This window comes from Salvelinus alpinus, chromosome 1 (genome assembly GCF_045679555.1).
Source record: "Salvelinus alpinus chromosome 1, SLU_Salpinus.1, whole genome shotgun sequence".
In the NCBI taxonomy this organism is placed as follows: domain Eukaryota; kingdom Metazoa; phylum Chordata; class Actinopteri; order Salmoniformes; family Salmonidae; genus Salvelinus; species Salvelinus alpinus.
Window position 1 is genome coordinate 36,913,479 of NC_092086.1, and position 26,304 is coordinate 36,939,782.

Here is a 26,304-nt window from a genome sequence, read left to right on the forward strand (position 1 = left end):
AGTAGTTGAGGGTAAACATACTTTAATAATGTTTACACACTTTGCAGAGAAAAAAATACTCACTGAAAAGGGATTGACATAACAAAAATAAGGCAGTTTATTGCAACTAATAGCATAGGTCATTGAACAAAAATAACCAAATATTCATGTGTAAAAATAACAGAACACTTGATTTATAAAATCAGATTCATCAACAAAATATAAAAAGCAAAGTGACAACAAAACTGTTGATAGACAGACATAACCAATTGCTGCACACATGAACACATACTGAAACAGTAATGTCTGACTACTCAAGCAGGTCAATGATTTGGAGAGTCAGGCCATCCAAAACCCAGTATAATGGAGGAACAATGCAAATATCATTCAGCCACATGCATCAAATACACATCTAGCCACTATGTTAGCAACACTCAACCTGCATCCACTCACAAACACCTAAGAATAGCTGATGTTTTTGTTAGAATTCAGTTCAGCCTTCTCCAAGTGTTCTGACTTAATCGCAAGTGCGTCATTCCAGTTTGTCTGTCATTTTGACAGGCAGGCAAGAGGATAGTATAGGCTGAGGCAGGGCTGGGACAGACTGACACACAGACAGTACAATGACCAGATGTGTCAGGTGCAGAGAAAGAGTTGGATAAGGAGATCTAGAGGAGAGGAGAATTTAAATGGATAAATAAATATATGCTTTTGGATAGTTTTGTAGCTTTGAATTGAGCTAGTTAGATGTGTCCAAAAGGCATTAAATACAAGCCAACATTTTGACATAGGAATTCACACACACAACAGTGAAAGAGCAGGATGGACAGTGTGATGATATGAGAGAGGGTGTGGGTGAGGAGGGGCACAGAAGAACTAGGATCCTTTTAGTTTCATTATAACTTAAATTTAATCCACACAAAAATCCAGAAATATTGAAGAGCTTTTTCCCTTCTAATCTTTGCAGACATGAAGCAGTGGGTTGAGTGGAGTTGGTTGAGAAGGGTTTGGTTGAAAAGGGTTTGGTTGAAAAGGGTTTGGTTGAAAAGGGTTTGGTTGAAAAGGGTTTGGTTGGTAACTGTGTTAATAGTGACAGTAGGTAGGTAGATGTTCATGATCTATTGAGTGTCTCCAGGTTGAGGCAGGCGGGTGGGGTTGGTTGGTTGTTGGCTTTGCGCTGGGCAGACAGAGCTCTGTTGGCATGGCGCCCCCTAGCTGGGTGAGAGTGCAGGGCTGGGTTCCATGCTGATGTTGACCAGACACTCACTGGACTTGAGGCTGGACATGGACTTACAGCTGGGGAGAGAGGCCAGAGAGCCACAGAGACCCAGCATAGAAGGGGTGTAGTCTTTTCCTACAGAGGAGAGAATAGACAAAACACAATAAAACTCTGTCCCTAAAGCACACTTTGGCTATCAGCATACCTTAAACACCCACACAAAATACACCATAGACACTGTTCAAACATGCCTTTGTATGTGTGTGTTTGTGAGGACATGTGGATGCATTCTTCTAAGTGGGTTTCTGTTTCTGTGTGGTTTTGTGTTGGTGCATGCATGACAGTGGGTGACTCGGTTCACATATTTCTGCAGCATCAGTATGCATTGCTGTGCGTCTACAAATGTGTTTGTATAATGTACATTTATCTGTTGAGCACCAACCTGTATCTCCGTTCTGTTGCCAATCTGTCTTCTGGGAATCAGAGTTCAGACTGACGTCAGCTGAGAGCTGCTCCAAACTGTGGAAGCTTCTCCTGAAGGGATGAGTGACATCATGAAATACTGTTACAATAACATCTGTGTAGAAATCGCTTCGACATTTCTTGTTTGCTAAAATTATAAAAGTTTGCCTAATTTTAGTTTGTGACAAAACAAGTAAGTATAGTGTAGAGAATCATTGTACCATCTAAACCGCTGTGAAATATATTTTCCATAACCAAAACCAGCTGTTTGAAGATGCTGTACAAAACCGAAAGTAAAAGATGCAAAAATGAAACTTAAGAATAGGAAGCATAGAAATACCACACATAGAACAGATATGCACTTCTTATACTTCCTTTCAATGAGAATGACATGTCTATATCACCCATTTCTATGTGAATTTGGTTGGGTCGCCCAAAAAGTTACATATTGCAGCTTTAAATGTACAGTATCACAAAATCACACACATATACACACACTCATACAGTAGATATACCTGCGGAAGAGCTTGACGTCCCCCTGGTTGTTGTAGCCTCGTATGGAGGGCCACTGGTTGACCAGAGGGATGGACAGATCCTTAGTCAGGTGGGAGGAATCACAGGGGATGAGGGCAGTGCTGGAAGGAACACGCTTGTAATTAACTCTTAACATCATCTGATATGTGATGTACTGCATTTGTGTGTGTCTGTTTAGGATGTTTGTATGTGTCCCCGTCAATGTATACTAGTGTGTGTGGATTTCTATACTGCTCTCACAGTTGTGCCTGCAGCTCCAGTACAATGGACTCCAGCTCCTTTTTCTCTTGCAGGCTCTGGACTCTGAGCTCCTCCAGCCTGGCACTCAGCTTCTTGTTCTCAGTCTCCACATTCTTCAGCTGGGACTCCCGCAGACGCACCAGCTCCTCCAGGTAGCCCTGCAGCACAGACACGGGCACAGACTCAGACACAAAGTTAGAAGATAGGACTGGAGTGCATACAGATAGACTGTGTTCTGCATACCCCAAAAGTACATAAAGTTATTACTCTATATACAGTGCCTTCGGAAAGTATTCAGACCCCTTGACTTTTTCCACATTTTGTTACGTTACAGCCTGATTCTAAAATGGTTAAAATCAAATAAATTCCTCATCAATCTACACACAATACACCATAGTGACCAATTTTTTTAAATTTAGGCAATCTTAAAAACTGAAATACCTTATTTACATAAATATTCAAACCCTTTACTACGAAACTCGAAATTGAGCTCAGATGCATTCTGTTTCCATTGATCATCCTTGAGATGTTTCTACAACTTGATTGGTTTCCACTTGTCGTAAATTCAATTGATTGGACATGATTTGGAAAGGCTCACACCTGTCTACATAAGGTTCCACAGTGCAGAGCAAAAACCAAGCCATGAGGTCGAAGGAATTGTCCGTTGAGCTCAGAGACAGGACTGTGTCGAGGCACAGATCTGGGGAAGGGTACCAAAAAATGTCTGCAGCATTAAAGGCCCCCAAAAACACAGTGGCTTCCATCATTCTTAAATTGAAGAAATTTAGAACCACCAAGACTCTTCCCTGAGCTGCCCGCCCGGCCAAACTGAGCAATCGAGGGAGAAGGGCCTTGGTTATGGAGGTGACCAAGAACCCGATGGTCACTCTGACAGAGCTCTAGAGTTCCTCTGTGAAGATAGGAGAACCTTCCAGAAGGACAACCATCTCTGCAGCACTTTACCAATCAGGCCTTTATGGTTGAGTGGCCAGATGGAAGCCACTGCTCAGTAAAAGGCATATGAAAGTCCACTTGGAATTTGCCAAAAGACTCTCAGACCATGAGAAACAAGATTATCTGGTCTGATGAAACCAAGATTGAACTATTTGGCCTGAATGCCAAGCGTTACGTCTGGAGGAAACCTGGCACCATCCCTACGGTGAAGCATGGTGGTGGCAGCATCCTGTTGTGGGTATATTTTTCAGCAGCAGGGACTGGGAGACTGGTCAGGATTGAGGGAAAGATGAACGGAGCAAAGTACAGAGAGATCCTTGATGAAAACCTGCTACAGAGCGCTCAAGACCTCAGACTGGGGTGAAGGTTCACCTTACAACAGGACAACAACCCTAAGCACACAGCCAAGACAACGCAGGAGTGGCTTCGGGGACAAGTCTTGAAATGTCCTTGAGTGGCCCAGCCAGAGCCTGGACTTGAACCCGATGGAACATCTCTGGAGAGACCTGAAAAGCTGGAAGAGATTCTATGCCCTATGTCTTTAGGAATGTCAGGTTATCAGAAGGTCAAAAGGTCACCTTCTGGGCGTACACGATCTTAAACCTCTGCTCCATCTTGCGACACTTGTTCCTCCAGCTCTCCTCGTCGGTGACCAGGGGGATGTAGGGGTGTTCTGGGACACTTTCGTCACTGGCACTGCTGTCCACACTGCACCGGTCATCCTCATCACTCAGGTAGTCATAGCTGTAAGCAGCAGGGGAGTTACACACTGCTTATAGTCATTTATGGCTATGACTAAGCTACTGACTAGTATGACATATATTCGCAAAGTGGGCATGTGGTTGTCTCACCTCTGAGTGAACTTCAGGTAAGGTGTGAAGTCAATCACTGCAGGGGACTTCCCATCCAGCGCCTCCCCCTTCAAGCAAAAACTGGACAGAGAAAGAATTGTGAACTTTAAGATAACAATGTAACAAATAACAATGCTATGATTCTGCAGGCCTGAGTAATGCTGCCTCACCTGAAGTCTATGGCACTGAGGCCAATGAGCATGCCTGTCAGAACAGTGGCCTCCTCTCTCAGTATGATGGCTCCGTCATCATAGAACCTCCTGCAGTGCAAAGCCTTATGATTAGTTATGTTTTGCATGTTGTTTCTAAGGTAGCTTGGTAGTTAATAGGCTAGATGGGATACTATTTTGTGGTATATCTGACCTGGTTGTCCGTGTGTCCCTCAGGGCTGTGGCCACATACTCAGACAGACGCTTCTCCATCAGCGCCACACGGATCCATGCCCGACCCTGCAGGAAACAATGGAAGGAGAGAAAGAGAAAAAGAGAGAAAGAGGTGGGTCAGTGGGAACGAGAGCGTGAGTGCCAGCTAAGGGATTTTTTACTTTGAAGCTCTGGTGACACACACACAGAGATGATCCCCGTCCTTGCCTTGGCTCGTGAGGTGCTGATGTTCTCAATGTTTTCGATGCTGGCGATGCAGTTGTTCTGCACCTTGCTGCACGCCAGCCGGATGTAGTCCCAGAAACTTCGCTGGCCATCTGAGATGAACCAGCTTCCTGGACCTGGTCCAAAGATAAAACACTGACAATGACTCCCATCTCCTACAACAGCCCACAGTGTCCCTGTCGCTCAACGCACCACAGCAGATTGGCTTTGCATCCAGAACTTTAGCTCAGTCAAAACAGATGGGCATGCCATGAGCTCATGTAAAAATCATTACATTTGCCTATTATATGTGTGACATTATACATATTATGTAAATAGGTAAATAGTAACATTTGAAACTAGGCTAAGCCTTGAGGCTTTCGTATCCTGAATTAGAAGACCGAGAGACTGATGGACACTTCCATGTCCTGTACCTGCCATGTTACCTTTGAAGCGGTGGCTGAGGATGTGTTCCAAGATTGCAGCGAAGTTGACAAACTCCTCGGACGAGTCATCGATGGGCTCGGCTGTGTACTTTTCCAGGAGTGTCTTCACCGAGAATCTAAAAGAGAGGAGAAGAGATAGACAGAGGAATGAGAAACAAACAAGATAACTACGTACGTATTTGTGAAACTATTATATATGCAATAAAAATGCAAGTAGCAAAGAGGTACAGTATGTTGAAAGTAAAGAAATCATGTAAAAAAACAACAGTAGAAGCAGACAGGCAGAGACAAATGTACTACTGTACTTGACTTGTGCTAAACAATAGCTGAGAGGAGTTCTTTGGGAGCAATGCCATCGAATGCATCTGAGGTCACCCCCAATTGTCTTGCGTGCAACACAATGTCCCCCTTCAGATGCTCCGCAAAGTGTCCGTGACAACAACACAATTAACCCCCTTGTCTCAACCAATGGCAGATGACACGGTTGTCGGCGTGGCAGCCTTTGTTCAGTATGGGCTCCCAGGTCCTGTCCGTCCCTTGGTCTGATCCCTGTAAGGAACCAGCTGGCATCAGAGTATGACCAAATACGACCCCCCCCCCCCACCCTCTCTATACACGGTGGTCCGATCTATTTAGGACAGCTGTAGTCACTGATTTAGTTTGGTTGATGACCTCAAGATTTCACTGCACATCCCACTGAGAGCTAAGCGCTAGAGGCTATGCTGTGCCTGCTGAGTGTAAGCTAAGAGAGAGTCCAGGCACAGACTAGGGCTGACTGCCTCTTGTTCCATGGGAAACACTAGCATCACCGAGGGCAAGACTGCCCTGGCAGTGGGAAAAACTTCCATAGCCAGGGGCAAGACCACGGTCGCGATGGGCAACACCTCCGTCTCCAGAGGAGTGACCACCACCTCCATGGGGGACTCCACCATCAGTAGGGAGAAGACCACAGTAGCTCTTGGCCAAGCTAGTTTCACCAGGGGAACCACCACCACCTCCTTCCGGAAGGCTCTGATGCCAAAGCGCAGGACCACCTAGAATAAATGGACAGGAGCTCAGACGCCAGGGCCAAGACTCCCAAAGCAACCAGGACGTCAAAAAAAGACTTGACTGAAGAGGAGGAGTGGAAAGTCACCTTCCTGTCCAGCAAGACTAGCTTCACTAAGGGCAGGATCTTGATTCTGAAGACTAAGTACGCCATCTCCTGGGGCAAGTCCTCTGTCTCTTGGAGCAGAACCACCGTTACCCTGGGAAAGATCACTGTGACCATGGGAAAGACCTCCGTGACACGAGACCAGACCACCAGCTCTCTGACCACTCTCACCTTCATCCATGGAGAGAAGTCTGTGTCTGTGGTCAAATCCAGCCTCACTAGGGGCAGACAAACTACACGGAACATCTACTGGGATTTCCACCTGTGATTATTGTATACGGTTACACTCAAAACAGAGGGACTTTTATCTGCTCAGTTTCAGCAGGTCAGTAGTAGCTTAAATCATGTCCATTTGTAATAAATTATTCCATGTGTCTGATCAATGTGCAGCATTCTGCAGCTCGAGTGTCAATGAAGCATTCATGTTTTCAAAGAAAAACACTTAGCATGTCTTTCAAAATGAATCCCACATGATGAGAGTATTGTTAGGATGTGTTACGGATCTAACAGGCTTGAAATCAGATATTCAGATGTGTGACAGAGGAGATGAGGTTGGTGGTGTGTTGGCAGGAAGGGAGGCAGGAGGACACAGCTGTGTGTGGTGTATGTGGAGACACTGGACAGAGCATGTGTCATCATCAGTGTGCTGTTCAACAGAGAACCTCAACGGTAATTCCCTGAAGCAAAAATACAGTTTAAATGTCCCCATGTGTTATAAAACAACAATTGGATGCTGATTAAATTGGTCTGTTTCAAGGTTGAACGCATTACAATAACTATGCTATGTTCAGATTATAAGGGCAGTCTTAAACTAGGAAATGCGTCTGTCATAACTGATTGATTGACGTAACCTGATGCTTATAAAATAACTGCTTCAACACTGCTTGGCTTGATTTTGTTTGTTTGCAAATTTGACTTATTATATAACATACAAGTAGTAGGAAACATATATGTACTGTCCTGAAGTGGAATAATGAATTATTTTCATACTAAAGGACAAGGACAAATAGACAAATGCAATATAAGATTATCTGATCATCTCTAAATGGAATAAACAATTTTACGGACACAGACACTTGGAAAAATCCTAAGAGCCACACCCATATTGGAGACTGAAGCCAAGAGGCACATTGCACATTTGAGAAGAGCGGTCATAGGCTATTGATGGAAAACATGAACTTACGTCAACATCCTTGCCTATATAATAATGTCTTACATTATATGTTTCATGATGCACATGTTCCATACAGCTTCACACAGAACCAAGGATTTACAATCAGGGGATATAGGCAACAATGCCGCAGGATCAAGTGATGTCACCACATATTGTCCTCTGGGCAACAATGTCTCCTTCAGCCTCGTCGTGGTGGTGATGGGACAATCGTTCCACTGTACCAAGCCCTCAGATAGGCTACAGCCACCTACGGCTGCCTCTGTCCATTCACAGGGACACATGGGTGGTATGTGGCCTTCCAGAGCCCACGTCTATAAGCTCAACGAAGGCATTATGTGACACGGGGGTAGCACTATCCACGCTTAGCATTCTGGTCTACTCTGGACTCTTGTTACTGTTACTATCACACCCAAGCTTTACTGAGCGGGGTGTGCTGCATGAGCGTGCAATGTGTCGCGCCGAGTGAACCCCAAAATCCACCACCTCAGCAGGGTCAGGAATTCAACCTTCTCAATGGGCAACAGCAGCATCACCGAGGGGAAGACGGCCCTCTCCCTGGGAAACACCACTATCAAGAGGGGCAAGACCAAGCTCACTGTGGGCAACTCGTCTATCACCAGGGGCAAGAAGACCACTTCTCTGGGCGCCTCCACCATCGCCAGTGCCAAGACCAAGCTCACTATGGGCAATGCCTCCTTCAGCAGGGGCACCACCACCACCTCGTTTCGAAAAGCCTTTTTCGCCAAACGCAAGACCCTCTAGATGAGAGGGGACATCATTGGGTGGAGGGACTGGTGGCTAACTCAACAAAACGTAAAGACAACATACAACAACACCATCACAGGGGACACAAGGACATCACCGCAACATCTACACAGGCTATATCTAAACTGACTTCTAAAACACTGGATTATTTTGCTTTGGACCATTTTACTTTTTCGATCAAACAGGAATTTATCAAGGAAACAGGTCAGTGGTTTTAGAATTCTTAGATGTGTTCTACTCTACCCATGATTCCAGGTGAGTCTTTGAGTTATGTGTTGTTTGTAAGTCGCTCTGGATAAGAGCGTTTGCTAAATGACTTAAATGTAAATGTGCAGAAGTCAATGTCTGTTGTACATGTTATTGTTAGACACCCTATTCAGTTGCCTAGAACAAAACTTTGAGAACATTTGGCCTACTACATTGTTGCAATATTCTATGACAATTAGGCACTTTAGGTATTTCTGCAGTCCTGATATGTCAAGGAAATCCATAGTTAGCAAGATGGTCATCCTGATTATCAGTAAAATCACTTTATGTGATTACATCAGAATCTAATACTGTGGTTGAATGATTAGAAATTGATCATGTATGCCTTAAATGCTAATGGATTGAGTGCCACAGTACGATATACTTGGTACGATTTGTCACTGAAAAACAACTGCCCAGCCTTAAAACAAACATCTTTTGTGCCCCCTCTCACTCCTCTTGGATCTCAGCCAAACCCACTCTCAGCTCTCTTCAAACGTCCTCTTGTTCTTTTTGTTACCTTTCCTACTGTACTTACGTTCAGTTGTGCTCAATTTACAATACAATTTAGGATCAAGGTTCTCTAATTTGTCCAAAATTATCTCAGAAGATTAGGATTGACAGCTCTCAATCACAATTTTATCTCTTCCCCACTTTGTCTGACTAACTCTCTTCCTCATCGCCCCCCTCCCCTCTCCCTCTCCAGTCTTGGCCTAACCAGCAGGATCAGCTGACACTGGAGGATTCCTCCCTGGCCACGGCCATGTGAAGTGAACACTGTCTGTCTGATGGTGTGTTTCAGATTCTCTACTGGGTGTGTGCGCACCTGGAGGATCCCTCCCATAGGGGAGATGAGCTCAGCCAAGGGAGGAGATCCAAGCCCTGTGTCTATGCGCCATGCAATATCATGGGAGGAGATAGTATTAATTGACTTATTTGCTCGGACGGAGAGATTACAAACGTTATGACCAAAATGATGTGTCACATCAAGCAATATCGATAAATGGAAGGGTGTGCCTCACATCTCAGTGAAGTGAATGTGAAGGGAATGAGGAGCCAGGCAGGGTGTCTCATGGCCAGTGTATGTGCATTTGGAAGAGTAGAAAAATAGAGGTGCTGGGCTGGGAAGAACTGAAGGCATAATTCATAATAATGAACATGATGAGGGGATGTGATATGAAGGATATAGTATGTCACAGAGACAGTAGATATGGTAATAGGAGAGAAGGTAGGTGGGGAAAGGTTCAAGTGATATCTGAACTTGTATAATAGTGTATATATACTAATGTTAAGTGTTTGGTCTTGCTGGTAACGTTCACATTGCAATGCCAATGAACCTTGCTTATGTTTAGTAAGGCAGAGGTCATTTGTGCAATAATATGCTAGAAATATGTGAAAACAAGAGGATAATTAGGCTGAAAGGAACACCAATATTACGATCCTCTTTTGTTATTCTAGGATGGCAGGCTCCGAGTGCTGCTTTAATGTGCACAATGAACAATGGGACAGCAACTTCTGAGTGGATGAGAAGGGTTTTTATGAGGAAAAAAGTAGAGCAGTTGAACCCTGAGAGAGAGAGAGAGAGAGAGAGAGAGAGGGGTGAAGAGTGGGACCATTTGTGGTGCTTTGCCATTGTTTAACACAAGAAAGGACACACTCAGAGTGAAGAACCATACTGTACAGTCCCTCACAGAACCCACATTCAAGTTTCAAAGTACTTTACAATCGTTGTGCAGCTGGTTCCACTTTATATGTCCTCTTCAGGACATTGCAACAGAGACAGTAATGGCACATTCTCCCCAGCCACACCCAAAACAATTGAAGGCTTCAATATTCAAAATATGACTTGCTCTTCCTTCTCTTCTCATCCACTTTTATTTACAGGGAGCAAGGGTGCAATAGGGTAGGACCGCCAAATCTTTAACTATCTTATTTATGTTGTTTTCTTAGGTTCAACGTGTTGGCACCAACAGTGTTCATCCAGTCATGGACCTCGTCATGAGAGCTCTTAGGCCAGAATATGCAACAAAGTAATATATCAACTGGCCTGTAACAAGATTCCCTAGTGATAGCTGTTTCTCCTGGTTTGGCCTCTTTTCAATAAGGTAAAATAGCAGCTATTGGTACAGTCCGTTTCTCTCAGATGAACCAAGTACAGATGACGCTCTGGTCCCGCCATGTTTTAAAAACATATGTATCCCATAGCAACAGCTATACTGTTATGTAAGACTTTTCTTTTATGCTTGACATTTTATTATTATTCTGGCCGTGGTAAATACTTATAAATGAAAGCCAGCTTAAGGCATGAGTGGTATCTCCTTCAAAAGTTATTTTTTTCTCAGGACTTGAAAAGTTCATGGTGCCAAGTTCCAACGGAGACTTCTTCAGTCATTTTCAAACACACATCAAATTAGTACATGAATAGATGACTTTTCCACTTGGAGACTACCAGCTGGACCATACTGTATATCTATGACCTCTGCTGACTTAACTATTAACCTAAGACCTTTGACCCAGGGAAGCAACAATAGTTCCCTGTGATGTTGAGAGTATTTCCAGATTTCCGTCACTGTACTGTCTATTGCTGTGCATGGAAATCTCTGTCATCAAAATAAGTTCAGTCGATGAAACATGATGTAATGGGGAGGTCACTTTGACACATCAGATCACTGCATTTTAGAAGTCACTATAGCTTGGCTTTGGTGTCAAAAACAGGGCCAACCCATGAGATGTGCCATCACAGAGTAGGCCTACTAGTATTACTGAGCCCTACTATATCAGTATAGCACTAAAACAACCATGTTAATGACTTGGAGGAAGAGCTTTGAATGGGAGTGTGATGCCAGTTTGACAAAATCCATTATTATCCCTGATGACAAATTGACATGGGGATGAAGCACTGGGTCCAGCATTTCACCAAGGGTCAATGACACAGTAAACACATTCAAATTCAGTAATCAAGAACAACTCTCTATGATAATAGAACATTCACAAATAGGCCTCAAGACAAGGATTTACTTCCAAAAAATGAAAAATAGGAAATCCAAACATGTTAATCTGTGTGTCGATGTCTGGTAAATGTGTATGTTGTGATAGTGGAGGAAATGTTTTGTATTCAAATTGAATATATACACGTGCATTAGTGTTAGAAGAAGGATCATGCTTGGGCTGGTGTGCTAACTGAACACTAATTTGGGCTTCGTTGGGAGGGATGGCTAATGATCTGAAGATAACTGTGTCCATATCAGTCAAACCTTTTTCATGACTCCCTCCATTACTCTTGGCATTAGTCTGGAGCACAGATCCACCCTCTATTCTTTGCCCCAAGGCTGCCCTGCTCTGCCCTGCTGGCAGCCCTGCCTGCACAATGAGACACACACAACATCAGCCTGACTCTATGCACAGCCAGAGGTCCTGAGGTCACAAACATTCACAACCTTTGTCAACTTGAACACCACCTGGGACAAGGGCTGTCATTGGCTGACACATGGAAGTGGTATACGTCTGTCTGGCAGGAAAAGAGGCCTCTATGACTTACAGCCCATCTTAGACTGCACAATACAAAAGGTAGACTTGACATCGACACAGATGCTTTCAGATATTCAAAGCCTGGGGAATACATGTATTACCCTTGCATTAAACTTAATTCATAGCTCTCCTTGAAAAGTAATTAATGTCTTTCCCAGTGGAGAAAACTGTATGATTAGCATTACTGATGAAAAACTGTTGTGAACATTTTTTGTTTTGGTTTGTGTCCTGTGCCTGTGTCTTTAAATGTCTTGGATTAAATGTTCTTGGCACGGTCAGTGTCTGAAAAATGACCGAACTGCAACAAATGTCTCTTTGTTCTCTCGCTAATCCTTCTTGGAGTCTGAAGTCTGTGTCTTTGAAAACATTCTTTATTTTTGGTCATGATCTATGTCTGTTCTATTACACTATGTTCCACTAAATGCAGACAGAACCCTTGACAGAGAGGCGCTGTAATAAAAAGTGCTTGATCGTGTTCCTGGAGTTTTCATTTGTCTCTTTATTCTTCTATCCAAGCAGCAAACAAACACTAAACTCAACATGTCATATCATGAGGATGTGGCCAATGTCGATGTCATGGGATTGGAAGGATGACAAGATATCCATGATTAGTAACAATGTCATGAACCATATACGCCTACCAACACTACACAGAATGCGTAACTCATTTTCTGCTCATTTCTTTGTCTATAAAGTATTTAGTGAGAGCACCAGGAGCTTGAGTGATGTCACTCCCGTTGGTCCTCTGTAGAACAATGCCTCCCTCAGGAGATAAAATGTTGTGTCCCTGACAGCAAGACAATGGGTCTCCTGGCCGCTCAGAGTGACAGCACACACTGGACACATACATGCCTCGTCTGATAGGTTCACGTCTCATCATGAGGGTGCCCACAGATAATATATTCACATTGCTAACATACAAGCTACAAGCCACAGACCCACACGTTTCTGAGGCAACAATCCAGTTGCTGTTCCTACTGGAGCTCCTTATATGAAGACAGGGATATAAACCATGATGACTCAGACGGACATGAGGACACACAGTGAAGAGGAAGCTTACAGTATAGATGCATAAGGACAAAGAGATAAGACACATTAGGTATTTCGCAAAAACACATATGCACTCTTGAAATAATTGTGAATATATATATATAAAATTGAATATAGTATTATATTAATTTACATGACAAATGTTAATCATCATGAAGTATTCACATGAATGATGCCTTTACAAATAGGAATATTCTAGGATGGAGCACTGATGATACATTAGCCTACATTGGGTAAAACATAACTTCTCCTTCACCAAGTTATCAAATAGCATTCCCATGACAACCAGACAAAGGGGTATGACTGCTATGCAAGTATATTATCAGCTGTAGGTATCAGTTACTCTGGTATAGATGAGCTGGCAAAAATGTTGTAGGCCTATACTTTTTTCTGAGAACTCTCTCAGGCTACCGGGTGAAATTCCTCTGGGTGTTTTTAGTGCATAAGGAGTACAGCACAGCAGCATTCAATGACCATAATAAACATCCGATTTCACTGTGATGTCATTTCTTGGAGCAGCATTTCTATAAGCGGTAAATCATGTCCTCGTTTCAAGAAGGTTGTCGTCATTGCTACATCACCGACCTGGGGAATTCTGGTGGACCAATGCCCTCTCAAACATAGGCCTCACACACCCCATTTAATCCACTTTCCTTTCAAATAGGCCGACATAGCGGCGGAGACAGCGGGGTGTCCACCAAGGTGAAACCGCATATGTGGCTGTTTATTTATAAGGCGATCTGATTCTCTCTCACCGTTATTTACCAAGATTTTTTTTTTTAAACATAAAACGTTTATCCATTTAAATTTCCCCAAGTAGCCTAATGTATAGGCTACCACAGTGCCCATAGCTGTGAAATATGTTGCCTTTTGTTTTTCTTTTCGTTTTCTTATGAGAATGTATGTTTGGGAACAAACAACACAGGACACAGAGCTGGCACTAACACTTAACTATTGCAGCCGCAAATTATTCGAACGCTTAATGCATTGTAGCCTAAGCCATTACACATTTATTTCCATGCATGCATTAACTAATATGTGTGGTTAACACATGACGTGCCAACCACACGAAACCTCTGCTCCCTTGTGTTTACCTGCATACGGTGATGAGATTTTTTCGCTCTACGCCGACGCTCCGAGAAGATGCCTTTTTCGATGTCAAACCCATAGCCATTGCTTTTCGGACACAGCCGGATTCCATTCAGCGGCGGTACGGAGCCTTCCGGTAGCCCAGCACCACCAAGACCCCTCCCTCCGCAGGCCTATGCCATATATTCCGGTGTCCTCAGTTCTCCGCGAGAAGCTGATGCTTAATTAGTGGGCTCTACGTTGACGCACAACGATGGAGTTGTGTAGGGTCGAGTTGTGCAGGGTGAATAGACAGAGAGTATAATTAAAATACCCTCTGCATCAAGATACCCAATGCACATACGTTGATTTAGCCTACATAAAATATCCCATCATTGAATAATCCTACATTTTATCATAATGTGCTTTGCGGTTTTATAACACTATAGAAAATGATGACTGACTATATAGGATATTATTTAGTTGCGCCACAACATATCTACAAATAATATGTAATAAAACAATTAGAAATTGGCATGAAATAAATGCAAATGTAGTCTACTTAATTGTATATGTTGGCCTGTAGATAATTGGCCACAAGGTGGAATACTGTGCCAAATGATTGTGTGACTCCTCTACGCTAGAGGTCGCTCTAAAATCGTTACGTCACCATTTTTTTTGTAAACAGAATGAAAGATGGCGGAGTCGGGGGAACCCAAGGCAACCTGTACTTTTCTATTTAAAAAATCTACCAAAAAATGCAACGCTCGGAAGAGAAAAGCCAGTGACAGCGACAAAGGTGAGCTACCGTGTTTAAGTCCAGCTCAGTGTTGTTTCAAAAGCTAACCAAAAAACTGCATTGTGCATGAAAACAATGGCTATTAGTAATAGTCCTCGAGCTAGCTATAGTAGCTAACTAACCTAGTTAGCTAACATTTTAAGTTTATTTAGTAAGGCATAAAGATTGGGCTAAGTAAAAACAAAACTACTGCCAACTATAAAACACCCAAGCCATGGAAATGATTGTGCAAGTGGCCGAGTACTGTAAACACGGAAATGTCCCACTCACATGCTGATGCTTGCCTCATTGCCTCCTCCATTGTCAGATGGCAACAGTGACGAAGACAAGAATGCCGTCGTCAGAAAAGAAAAAAAGACGGGTTCAGCAAACCCTATGATTCAAAGGGTAACGTCCCATGACTGACTACAAACGAATCAGTCTTTATACGAAACATTTTTTATAGTGTGAAATCATTATTCTCTTCCCCCCAGACAAAAAAAGTAGAGAGAGAGGAGGTGTCATCTGCTGAAAGTGACGAGGAGAAAGAAAGAAAGAAAGTCACTGTCGCTTACAAGTCCACACGGTCAGCGGTGAGTAATTTTGAAAAAGACATCTCCTCTACCCATTAATCTATTAATTAATTCACCTATTAACAATGTTTTGTATTTATATTCTACCTACCCCTTTATTGCTCAGCCCCATATAAAGCTATCCATCTCGTCCTCCTCCCTTCGCTGTGTTTAGAAACCAGAGGGGCCAGATGACATGGGAGCAACTGCAATCTATGAGCTGGATACAGCAAAGGACAATGATGCTCAGGCCATCTTTGAGAGGAGTCAGAAGATCCAGGAGGCAAGACATCTGCCTCTTGTTGGAGGAACTTTGTTTCCTTCGTGTATCTACATCTTAGTATTGTATCATTTGCATTCTTCCCCCAGTTTTGTTGTAAATTGGGACAGCGTTGGTCCGCAAATGCCTAATAAGGGTCTCTATCCTCTCCCTCACCAGGAGCTGACCGGTAAAGAGGATGATAAGATCTACAGAGGAATGAACAACTACAAAAAGCACATTAAGCCCAAAGACTCCACCATGGGAAATGCATCCTCTGGCATGGTCAGGTGTGGATGCATGTTATGTGACAGAGTAAAGTTGAAATGTCTTGGGGAAAGTTTTAATAGTTTTTGCTATGTATTTGCATCATCAGTGTTTTCTCTTTTCTTTTGTCAGGAAGGGCCCAATCCGGGCCCCAGAGCACCTGAGGGCCACAGTGAGGTGGGACTACCAGCCAGACATCTGTAAGGACTACAAAGAGACTGGCTTCTGTGGCTTTGGAGGTGAGTGGGACTTTGCTGGAAGGTTGCCTCCACCAATGTCGAGCTTTGCACAGGTCCTCTTCCAACTTGAATTAATCATCTGTGGAAGTCTCTGAAAGTCTTCTTTGTGTTTCTTTTCCCCTCTTAGACAGCTGCAAGTTCCTCCATGACCGCTCAGACTACAAACATGGTTGGCAGATTGAGAGGGAGCTGGACGAGGGGCGCTATGGGGCCAACGGTGAGTTCACAACAGGGGAGAAACACAGGGCTGTGTAGATTTAAGATTCATCCGATTAGAGAGTTGATGTGTGTGTGATACAGCTGCTCAGTAATGTGTGGTCTGTATGTAGATGATGAGAACTACGAGGTGAGCAGTGACGAGGAGGACATGCCCTTCAAATGCTTCATCTGCCGAGAGTCCTTTAAGAACCCCGTCATCACCAAGTAAGACAATGCTCCTTAAGAACTCCTTCACCATTAATTGTGTGTAGAGAAACTTCCAGCTTAATTGTGTGGAGAGAAACTTCCAGCTAATCAAACCACTCATGTCTTCTCTCCCGCAGGTGTCGGCACTACTTCTGTGAGACCTGTGCTCTTCAGCACTACCGCAAGTCCCAGCGCTGCTATGTGTGTAATGTCCAGACCAACGGCGTCTTCAACCCAGCTAAAGGTGAGGATAATGCATCTCAATTACCATGGTCAGCATCGTGATATGGCATGTACATTAGGTAATGGCCTTGGATGGTCCACCAAAGCATCACTTTGAGCTAAGAAAACTAAACTAAAGCTACAGTAGTTTGTTGTTGACCATGGAGCTTATGTTGCCTGACTCCAAGCTGAATTCCTCCTCTGCTCTATCATTTGCTACATACTTCAGTCTGAGACCGCAATCATTGAAGTCGTTTGTGGTGACGTTAAAATGAGTGGTGTTGTACAAAACAAGGTCATCAGCAATTGGATAATCTATAACCAGAGTACCAATGACACATTTTCTAAATGTTACTTTACCCACGTGCGTTCTGGCCCAACCATAGGTTTCTGGGACCAATCAGACGGTCTAGAATGTATTTCCATTCTAGAAATCTTAGGGGAGGTACTCAGCTCCAGAAACTCATGTTCAGTGGCGTTTGGCCGGAGCAAGGAGTTTTGGTAGACAGGCAAAAACTTATGCGCATCGGGTAAAGGACTAGTCTATAGTCAGTCAAATAGAAAAAGCTCACTGCTCGAATATTCAGCCCCGTGGCGTTATTGAGCTCCAGGCAGTAGCCCTAAGTGTTTTCTCTCTACAGAGCTGGCAGCCAAGATCGCCAAACACCAAGCCATGCTAGACCAGCCACCCTCTGATGAAGAAGATTAGCAACCTACTGTAAATACAGTACCTGTCCGTCTCCGTGTTGTTTCATTGGGTCAATGTCAAGCCTTCCGAAATAAAACTTGATTTTTAAATAGTTGACTGATTACTTACAATACAATGAGAGTGAGAGCCCCGAGGTGAAAGGTATTTATTATCAAGTAAAATAGTTGACACTCCCAACACTTTCCCTTCGTGAAACAAGCACCATTGTAACATTCACTTTTTTGCAGGACATAAATGGCCAATAACAGGAAGGTTAATCAAATACATGGACCTGTTGGCACAGTCTAGTGTTAACTTGCTTTGCCATCTTCAGTTGAGGGTTTCAGGTAGAAACAGATTTTTTCTTCCCTCTCCTGTAAAACTGATGGTTCAGTATGAGAGCCTCTTCTCAGCTGTGAGGAAATGCAAACACTGTCTGGTTCGTGATAGCCTTGGACAAACTTCTGGAATCTTCCATCTGTTGTGCTGGCTAGATGGCTGATTGGATCAACCCTTGGTAATGCGGTCAGTTCCTGGTCTTTAATGTCAACAGATGGCTCTAGATAGGGTCAAGTACAGCTCAGATCAAATAAGAGGTAGTCTCCCTGCTTTACCTTTAATGGAACATCTCCATTGGCAAGTGAAAGAGCTGAATGGACATACTCCCCCATACGGTTCTTCGATGGGTCCAGAGCTTTAGTAGAATCTGGAGAGATGTGAGCGTGAGAGGAATTGGGTGTCAGTCAGTGCAAGGGTCTGTCTGCTCATGCATCTTTTAGACTAGAGCGATAGCAAGGAGGTGAGATGGAAGCTGGCGTTAACCCAGTCAAAGGGAGGAGAAACTGCTTAGTTTGAATTATTTACATGGGCCATTTAATAAGAACAAAGCGTAAATCCAGTCCGAAGTCTTCTCAGAGCGTCTCCTGTTAACCTCTTGGTTACTACACCTCCTTCCTGTTCCTCTGTGGTCAGAAGTCCCAGTCATCCACATCCATGTGGCTGAGGCCAGACTCCAGGCTGGCCAGTCCAGAGGCAGCATCCTGAGGCTGGGTACTCTCAAAGCCCGTGATGGGCGTTACGGGCCGGAACAGCTCAGGCAGAGCCTCCGATGGCCGACGCTTGATCTAGGGAATGGAAAGAAATCTCATTGGGGTGACTGAAATGTTGTACATTGATGTTGAGGAACTAGATCCTACTGACCTGTTTGAAGAAGGAATGACCAATGAGAGCACTGGCTGAGGGTCTGAGGGGGGGGGAGGAAATAAACAATTAAATTAGCTAAAATTCATAAGACAATCAATGTGAGGACCAGCAGCCTAGCTTGGCATGGTTCACCTCTTCTCTGGGTCCCTCTGTAGACATAGCTCCACAAAAGCATGGAAGTGGGGAGAGAAGGTACGACTGTAGGGGTGGCTCCCCGAGGAGGAGGGCTCTCCGTTAGAGTGGTGGGCCCCTCCGGTGCTGGGGCCCTCACAGATCCCAGAGTCAGCCCCAGAGCGGGAGGGCTTCATGGTCAGCTCCTCTGGGGGGATGGTGGTGGTGTCCAACAGACAGGGGACTGTCCCGTTCAGCTTCTCCAGCAACATCTAGAGGACAGAGGGGAGGAAGAGGAATGGAGAGAGATACCAGTCAAGTGAGGGGCAGAATATAGATCTTTCAGAATAAAGGTAGGGTGAGGGGTTGATCAGGCCACTAGTCACCTGTGTGGCTGGCATGTCTTTGAAGGGCACATGTCCATTGGCTAGCTCACAGGCTGTGATGCCAAGACTGTAGATGTCTGACCGGAAGTCGTATCCCTGCAGATTCTGACATGCACACACACCAGGGTTGACCGATAGAAACAAATTAAGGTATTATAGTTTAAAAGCAAGGTATTGTATGTTAGCCAGGTGTGGTATGGAGTTACCTGCTGCAGCACCTCTGGGCTGAGCCAGGGCAGCACCTTGATGCTGTACTGGGGGAAGTCATGGACCACTCTGGCTCGCTGGCCGTGACGGATCAGACTGATGATGCTCCTCAGACCAGACATACACACCTGACCGTCTACCGAGATCAACACGTGACTGGCCTTCACGCTCCTAAACACACACAATTAGACGCCATGTCACAATCCTGCATGAAAGGTCCTGGGCCTGTGTGTACTTTGTACTTACCGGTGTACATAGCCCATGTGGTGGATGTAGTCCAGGGCTTTGAGCATGCCCAGTAGGATGTAGGCGATGGCCAGCTCATTCATCCCATCAGTGAAGTGGCTGCTGATCAGGTCTCTGGCCGACCCTAGGACATGTTAGACACTACATTAGTCAGTGAGAGAGCAGAGGACTGTGAATAGTAGGATTAGGTGGAGACAAATTACCTTAGTGTGGGAATGGTAACTAGAGTCCTCCGGTCTACATTTAGCTTTTGACTACATTTGACTAGGACCAGAGTGGTGTAGTGTTACAGTCAGTGCTCTCCTGTCTGTGAATCCTCACCATAGGCCATGAAGGGAGAGATGACCCACAGCTCATTCTCTGCTATGAAGATGCTCCTGTAGGGCAGGATGCTGGAGTGGTGGAACAGCTTAGATACATGGAGCTCAGCCTGAGACAGAGATTCGACTGGGTTAGGTTTAATGGACAGAGAGGGAGATTACATTGAGTTATGTAATAGATACAAATTAGACAGAGAGATGGGAGGTTGGATTACATAACAGGTGATGTCATAAAGCAAGGGATGAATGCATTCAGAGTGGAGGAGTGAAAGAGGTATATCAAGACAAGGATGATTTGACGGATGTCTGTCTGCCTGGCAAAGGGAAATGTGACAGATGGATGGTAGAATGATAGATGGATGGTGACAGGTCCAGACCTGCAGGTAGTTGACCATTTCATTGGTGCAGGACTCCAGGTCAATCCGACGGATTGCTACATGTTCCCCTGTGGGTCTGTATCTGGCAAGGTTGACGGTCATCAAGTCCTCCAGGCCTCGACCTAGCACAGCAAAACACACACACCAAATTAGACTATAGACAGGAGCACAAACAATGTATTCAACAACAAACACACAAGCGCCTTGGCAGCCAAGTCACTGGGGTTGGAAGCCTGAGACTGACTGACCTAGGATGGTCAGGAGCTCATAGGCGCTGCTGTCAGGGAGGAAGCTTCCCATGGTGTCCCGCCGTGGGACTGAGGTCAGGCTCTCGTGGCTGTCTTCATGGGCCTGGGGGGGAGAGGCGGCAGCAGGGAAGGAGTTAGCATTGGAAATGATAGCATATATTGGCCCTTAGTGTTGGGCTTTACTTGTGGCATTGTGAGAGTGGCCTGCACAGGCTTGGTCAGACGTGATGGTTGATGCTAAATCATATACAGGCAGACTACAGAAGAGTGTGTACGAGCAGTACTTGTGGAACTGAGTGGAGAACATCTAACTTCAGGTTTGAATTCTGTTGGTGGCAAATTATAAGCAAGAAGCTACATCATTTATGAATCATGCCTTCTCTAAACCTTATCACACCATAGTGCTTGAAATATTAACACTCATGGTAAGATACATGCAGAGTGGGTACCCAAAAATAATAATGTGTGTGTGTGTTCAGCGAGGAAGAGGCGAAGCAAGAGGTTGCACTCTCGCCAAAATGTGTCCAAAATGAGCCCAATGTGTTCTATGGGCTTATTTTGGACTTAAGCTTGTTTCCTGCCTTCCCGCCTTTGGAACAATGACTCCCCTTGTTGTGCGGAGACGTGAGCATCTCGTGTATCATCTCAAAAGATGAAAATAGGGATCCAATAACAGTCTTAAAAGATGCTCAGAAATAAAACTATTTTCACTGTCAAAATGTTTGACTGGGGAAAAAATATGCAGGGCTCTATAATAAAAAATAAAAAAATCTTTACAAGGAGCACTTGCTCCTATGTTAAAATGTAGGAGCACAATGCAAAATATTTTAGGTATTATTGACAAGAATTGACAACAAAGACAAAATATTTTTTCCACCGAGGGGCACTGGTGCTCCCAAATTAAGATTCCAGGTAACAGTAAAATATTTCGATGCATATGCGACCAAAATGGTACCACTGTAGAGCCCTGGTACGGGGTGTTGGCCTAAACATACGGTTGAAGTCGGAAGTTTACATAAACGAGTTTTAATGACTGCAACCTAAGTGTTTCAACCACTAATTTCTTGTTAACCTATCATTTTGGCAAGTCGGTTAGGACATCTACTTTGTGCATGACACAAGTCATTTTTCCAACAATTGTTTACAGACAGATTATTTCACTGTTTCACAATTCCAGTGGGTCAGAAGTTTACATACACTAAGTTGACTGTGCCTTTAAACAGCTTGGACAATTCCAGAAAATGATGGCTTTAGAAGCTTCTGATAGGCTAATTGACATCATTAAGTCAGTTGGAGGTGTACCTGTGGATGCATTTCAAAACCTAGCTTCAAACTCAGTGCCTCTTTGCTTGACATCATGGGAATATCAAAAGAAATCAGCAAAGACCTCAGAAAAACAATTGTAGACCTCCACAAGTCTGGCTCATCCTTGGGAGCAATTTCCAAACGCATGAAGGTACCACGTTCATCTGTACAAACAATAGTACCATGGGACACGCAGCCGTCATACCGCTCAGGAAGGAGATGTGTTCTGTCTCCTAGAGATGAACGTACTTTGGTGCGAAAAGTGCAAATCAATCCCAGAACAGCAAAGGACCTTGTGAAAATGCTGGAGGAAACAGGTACAAAAGTATCTATATCCACAGTAAAACGAGTCCTATATCAACATAACCTGAAAGGCCGCTCAGCAAGGAAGAAGCCAGTGCTCCAAAATGCCATAAAGCCAGACTACGGTTTGCAACTGCACATGGGGATAAAAATCATACTTTTTGGAGAAATGTCCTCTGGTCTGAGGAAACAAAAATAGAACTGTTTGCCCATAATGAACATCGTTATGTTTGAAGGAAAATTGGGGAGGCTTGCAAGCCAAAGAACACCATCCCAACTGTGAAGCACGGGGGTGGCAGCATCATGTTGTGTGGGTGCTTTGCTGCAGGAGGGACTGGTGCACTTCACAAAATAGATGGCATCATGAAGAAGTAAAATTATGTGGATATATTGAAGCAACATTTCAAGACATCAGTCAGGAAGTTAAAGCTTGGTTGCAAATGGGTCTTCCAAATGGACAATGACCCCCCCAAGCATACTGCCAAAGTTGTGGCAAAATGGCTTAAGGACAACAAAGTCAAGGTATTGAGTGGCCATCACAAAGCCCTGACCTATATCCTATAGAAAATTTGTGGGCCGAACTGAAAAAGCGTGTGCGAGCAAGGAGGCCTGCAAACCTGACTCAGTTACACCAGCTCTGTCAAGAGGAATGGGCCAAAATTCACCCAACATATTGTGGGAAGCTTGTGGAAGGCTACCAGAGATGTTTGACCCAAGCTAAACAATTTAAAGGCAATGCTACCAAATACTAACTGAGTGCATGAAAACTTCTAACTCACTGGGAATGTGATAAAATAAATAAAAGCTGAAATAAATCATACTGTACTAATATTCTGACATTTCACATTCTGAAAATAAAATGGTGATCCTAACTGACCTAAGACAGGGAATTTTTACTAGGATTAAATGTCAGGAATTGTGAAAAACGGAGTTTAAATGTATTTGGCTAAGGTGTATGCAAACTTCCGACTTCAAATGTACGAGGTTATTTTTTTTAATAAAAAATAAAAAAATAAAAATATGTAGTAACAGCTTAATAACCATTTCTCTACCAATTTCCAGCCAGCATTGCGAGGTAGATGCCCATCACGTTAAATCACTCAGACGGGGTTGCCATGCGTTGCCAAAAATGGAACACATGGAACTCGATCCATTCCATTCAACTCCAGTTCACAACCATTGGTGGATCCAGAGATTTCCACAACAGTGACACATTAGACATGAACAAATAACCAGTTGCTCATACCCTCCCACCACCCACCTACATGCCGTCTGCTTTCTAGTAAGGGAGAAGTACAGTGAACACAGGCAATAGACAAAGTGTCCACACTTAAACTACTTCACAAACATGAAACAGGCTTGGTCAAAATTAGTGAGGACTTTCAGTGAAGAACAACAGAAACCATAAATCAAATAGTAACACCATGTTAAGACCACACCGAAGTTCCTAAGGGCCCATTAAGGCCGGCTTTACAGGGAGATTATCTGTCAGCTGACACCAAAAAGCCGTTTTCCGTGACAGCCGGGAAAGACAAGTGCAGGTCAATTAAGCCTGGTAATTACGGATGACCCATCATTGCCCACTCTAAAAGACACAAACTGAGGTCAACTTTATGAATCAGGAAGGACTGTTTTGGTATCTGGAGCAACCGATGGAGCCATCAGGTAACAAGTAGTATTAATTTACATTTACATTTAAGTCATTTAGCAGACGCTCTTATCCAGAGCGACTTACATGAGGTGATCCATCTGTCCACTTATACTGATCACATCTTTTTTTCATCAGACTTGACAACCTCAGTTGCTCTCTCCAACCCAACCATGTCTCATCAAGAGGACATCACTACTGTAAGCTCCACCAATCTCCCAACTCCCCCAATAGGAAACCCTGGTGGGTGAAGTTGGATAGGCCTCAAAATACAAAGCACATACAGCACAGCATTGTGAATCAGATGCCCATGCACAAAAGCACACAGGGCTTGTGAATACATTCACGTTGGCTCCACCCTCACACACAGGCAGATGGAACGATCGAGAGCCGTAACTGGAGTACTGCACTTACTTTCCTGTGAGAGCTTCCCTGAGCTTGCTCTGTGGTAGAGAAACCACATCAATGACAAACACACACACAAGAGAAGGATATGTGTTTAGAGCAGCTCAGGAACCATTAGGTACACTGTAAGTGTAAAGTATAGCATGTGGTGTTTGTTGCAGGAGTCGGATCAATGCTGCTAGCTGGCTCCCATAACAAGGAGGATTCAGTTTAGGCTAATTAGATACCTCTGACGCATCTGTTAAATCAGCGAGGAATCTGAGGATTCAGTCTAGCGGGATTGAGTGATTATGCATTGCCATGGGAACAGGAAGCAGCCAAAACCAAACTTGAAATCAAGCGTATGAACGAACACAGAACAATTATGCAATGTGAGCTGAGCGCACAGAAATATGAAGATAATGCAAAGCTTGATAGTGAAGCCACCCCTCCCCAGCTATTCAGTTCCTCTCTATGTAAACCGATTCTTCAACCACTGATAAATTGACAGTGCTTTCCTGTCCTCATGTTAGTGTCTAATAAGACCCACATACTGTAGAAACATCTCTTTGAACATGCCTCATCTCCACCACACTTGTTACCCATAAAATATGATTTCCTTAATAAATATTTGACCTAGGTATCATGTCAACTTCGTATATACTACAAAGACCGACGGCGCAACAGAATATTAATCTGACATGCAGTATTCTGAGGCTGCACATTTACTGCATTGATCAAGTCTGCCAGACAAGGAGACATCACACCTGAACAAACTCTCTTCATGGCACACATGTAAGGTACAGTGAGACACTTGACACCTGCAGAACATTGAAGCAAGCAGTAGCTCTTATGTGTCCTGAATCTATGTGGGAGACAGAGGTATCCAGCCACATATTGCCAAAGAACCAATGCTGATTGGATTCCAGTAGGTTTAAATTGTATTATGCGAATTGTTTGTTAGAGTGTGTTGCTTTTTAAAAACTGTGCAATGCAATATCTTGTTTTGAAAGCAAAGCTGCACTTATAGCTAGCAGGTTCTGTATGAGGGTTGGGCAACTTCATAGCTGATGATAGGTCTTGTGTGTAAGCAGCAGTTGATTGGGGAAGCCTTTTCAGCATAACCTTTGACCTTACCTCCAAAAAACTCAAAATCCCTCAGGCTCTCCACACTCAATTTCTCTGAGACCCAACGCTGGGATTGAGAGAGGGAGAAAGAAAGTGCAGATACCACAGGTCAATCACTTCTCCAATAACTGATCATTGCTGTGACACTGTAAGGATTCAGCACAAGTATTTGATATATTTTCTAGGCGGAGCGCTAACGTCAACAGGCAGGGGAGCGCTAACTGAGTTTACTCACCAGAAAAGACATGGATCTGTCGATTGTGGCAGCTAGAACCGCTGAAACCCCATCCAGAAAAAATCCCTCCAAAAGAAATACTAACACAGTAACAGAGGAAAGGAAACACGTTAACGTTACTTCGCTATGAACAAGACATGTAGCTAACTATAACCTGCCTATAGAATAATTTAAGTTGTAATGTTAATGTGAAAACCATTTCACAAATAGTATAATAGATAGGCCCAAAAACATTTTATTAGCAGGACTACTAGCTAACGTTAGCTAGCTACAGTAACATATAGCTATATAAAAAAATCATAACTAACGTTAGCGTGGCTAGCTTACGCTATCTTTTTCAATACATTAAAAAACAGATTAGCTAGGTAGCTATATAAACCACGATAGCTAGTAACCTACCTGTATGTTAATAACTTGAAGAATTAGCTAGCTAGTATCTGGTGGAGCGAGTTTGTTAGCTACCATTTTCAACAAACAACTATAATCGAAAAGGGGCGGTAACTAATGTCACATGTTT

At 43.8% G+C, this 26,304-nt stretch overlaps 4 protein-coding genes across 9 annotated transcripts; 2 read left to right on the forward strand and 2 right to left on the reverse strand.

Annotated features, from left to right (window-relative positions):
- Window positions 1-73: 73 nt before the first annotated feature.
- LOC139574680 (RUN domain-containing protein 3A-like) lies at window positions 74-14,488 on the reverse strand. The gene is made up of 11 exons (XM_071399471.1): window positions 14,283-14,488; window positions 5,273-5,388; window positions 4,830-4,963; window positions 4,603-4,688; window positions 4,410-4,499; window positions 4,240-4,320; window positions 3,967-4,132; window positions 2,435-2,592; window positions 2,176-2,295; window positions 1,641-1,732; window positions 74-1,333 (listed from the first exon to the last, which is right to left on the reverse strand). Exons 1-11 carry the CDS (start codon window positions 14,387-14,389, stop codon window positions 1,191-1,193), a joined length of 1,293 nt encoding a protein of 430 aa, XP_071255572.1. The 5' UTR covers window positions 14,390-14,488; the 3' UTR covers window positions 74-1,190.
- On the forward strand, window positions 7,849-12,613 carry LOC139574720 (autotransporter adhesin UpaG-like). 3 transcript variants are annotated; one of them, XM_071399563.1, is made up of 3 exons: window positions 7,861-8,568; window positions 9,317-9,401; window positions 10,561-12,613. In XM_071399563.1, the coding sequence occupies exon 1, from the start codon at window positions 8,113-8,115 to the stop codon at window positions 8,359-8,361; it is 249 nt and encodes an 82-aa protein (XP_071255664.1). In that variant the 5' UTR covers window positions 7,861-8,112; the 3' UTR covers window positions 8,362-8,568; window positions 9,317-9,401; window positions 10,561-12,613. The 3 variants fall into 3 exon arrangements, with proteins under 3 accessions (XP_071255654.1, XP_071255664.1, XP_071255674.1); XM_071399553.1 differs by having other exon boundaries at window positions 7,849-8,568; window positions 9,317-12,613; XM_071399573.1 differs by lacking the exon at window positions 9,317-9,401.
- A 365-nt stretch (window positions 14,489-14,853) lies between the features above and the next one.
- LOC139574715 (E3 ubiquitin-protein ligase RNF113A-like) lies at window positions 14,854-17,796 on the forward strand. Its single transcript, XM_071399540.1, has 10 exons — window positions 14,854-15,055; window positions 15,363-15,442; window positions 15,529-15,627; window positions 15,782-15,889; window positions 16,046-16,155; window positions 16,265-16,371; window positions 16,499-16,588; window positions 16,701-16,794; window positions 16,914-17,020; window positions 17,640-17,796. The coding sequence occupies exons 1-10, from the start codon at window positions 14,953-14,955 to the stop codon at window positions 17,705-17,707; spliced, it is 966 nt and encodes a 321-aa protein (XP_071255641.1). The 5' UTR covers window positions 14,854-14,952; the 3' UTR covers window positions 17,708-17,796.
- A 39-nt stretch (window positions 17,797-17,835) lies between these two features.
- Window positions 17,836-26,304, reverse strand: LOC139574683 (STE20-related kinase adapter protein alpha-like). 4 transcript variants are annotated; one of them, XM_071399484.1, is made up of 13 exons: window positions 26,187-26,298; window positions 25,788-25,867; window positions 25,562-25,619; window positions 24,455-24,483; window positions 20,785-20,887; window positions 20,537-20,658; window positions 20,161-20,269; window positions 19,840-19,963; window positions 19,593-19,764; window positions 19,387-19,491; window positions 19,022-19,272; window positions 18,887-18,929; window positions 17,836-18,810 (listed from the first exon to the last, which is right to left on the reverse strand). In XM_071399484.1, exons 2-13 carry the CDS (start codon window positions 25,797-25,799, stop codon window positions 18,655-18,657), a joined length of 1,284 nt encoding a protein of 427 aa, XP_071255585.1. In that variant the 5' UTR covers window positions 25,800-25,867; window positions 26,187-26,298; the 3' UTR covers window positions 17,836-18,654. The 4 variants fall into 4 exon arrangements, with proteins under 4 accessions (XP_071255585.1, XP_071255603.1, XP_071255594.1 ...); XM_071399502.1 differs by lacking the exon at window positions 24,455-24,483 and having other exon boundaries at window positions 26,187-26,304; XM_071399511.1 differs by lacking the exon at window positions 18,887-18,929 and having other exon boundaries at window positions 18,619-18,810.

What these genes read in the sequence shown, in the direction of transcription:
- LOC139574715 (XM_071399540.1), top strand. Translation starts at nt 14,953, where the DNA reads ATGGCGGAGTCGGGGGAACCCAAGGCAACCTGTACTTTTCTATTTAAA. An exon ending in GGGGCGCTATGGGGCCAACG is followed by an intron (nt 16,589 to 16,700) that starts GTGAGTTCACAA and finishes GTCTGTATGTAG; the next exon opens with ATGATGAGAACTACGAGGTG. An exon ending in AAGAACCCCGTCATCACCAA is followed by an intron (nt 16,795 to 16,913) that starts GTAAGACAATGC and finishes TCTCTCCCGCAG; the next exon opens with GTGTCGGCACTACTTCTGTG.
- LOC139574683 (XM_071399484.1), bottom strand. An exon ending in GGATTTTGAGTTTTTTGGAG is followed by an intron (nt 24,484 to 25,561) that starts GTAAGGTCAAAG and finishes TCTCTACCACAG; the next exon opens with AGCAAGCTCAGGGAAGCTCT. An exon ending in AGGGAAGCTCTCACAGGAAA is followed by an intron (nt 20,888 to 24,454) that starts GTAAGTGCAGTA and finishes TCTCCCCCCCAG; the next exon opens with GCCCATGAAGACAGCCACGA.
- LOC139574680 (XM_071399471.1), bottom strand. Translation starts at nt 14,389, where the DNA reads ATGGAATCCGGCTGTGTCCGAAAAGCAATGGCTATGGGTTTGACATCG. An exon ending in CCTCAGCCACCGCTTCAAAG is followed by an intron (nt 4,964 to 5,272) that starts GTAACATGGCAG and finishes TCTTTGGACCAG; the next exon opens with GTCCAGGAAGCTGGTTCATC. An exon ending in AGATCGTGTACGCCCAGAAG is followed by an intron (nt 2,593 to 3,966) that starts GTGACCTTTTGA and finishes TCTGTGCTGCAG; the next exon opens with GGCTACCTGGAGGAGCTGGT.
- LOC139574720 (XM_071399553.1), top strand. Translation starts at nt 8,113, where the DNA reads ATGGGCAACAGCAGCATCACCGAGGGGAAGACGGCCCTCTCCCTGGGA.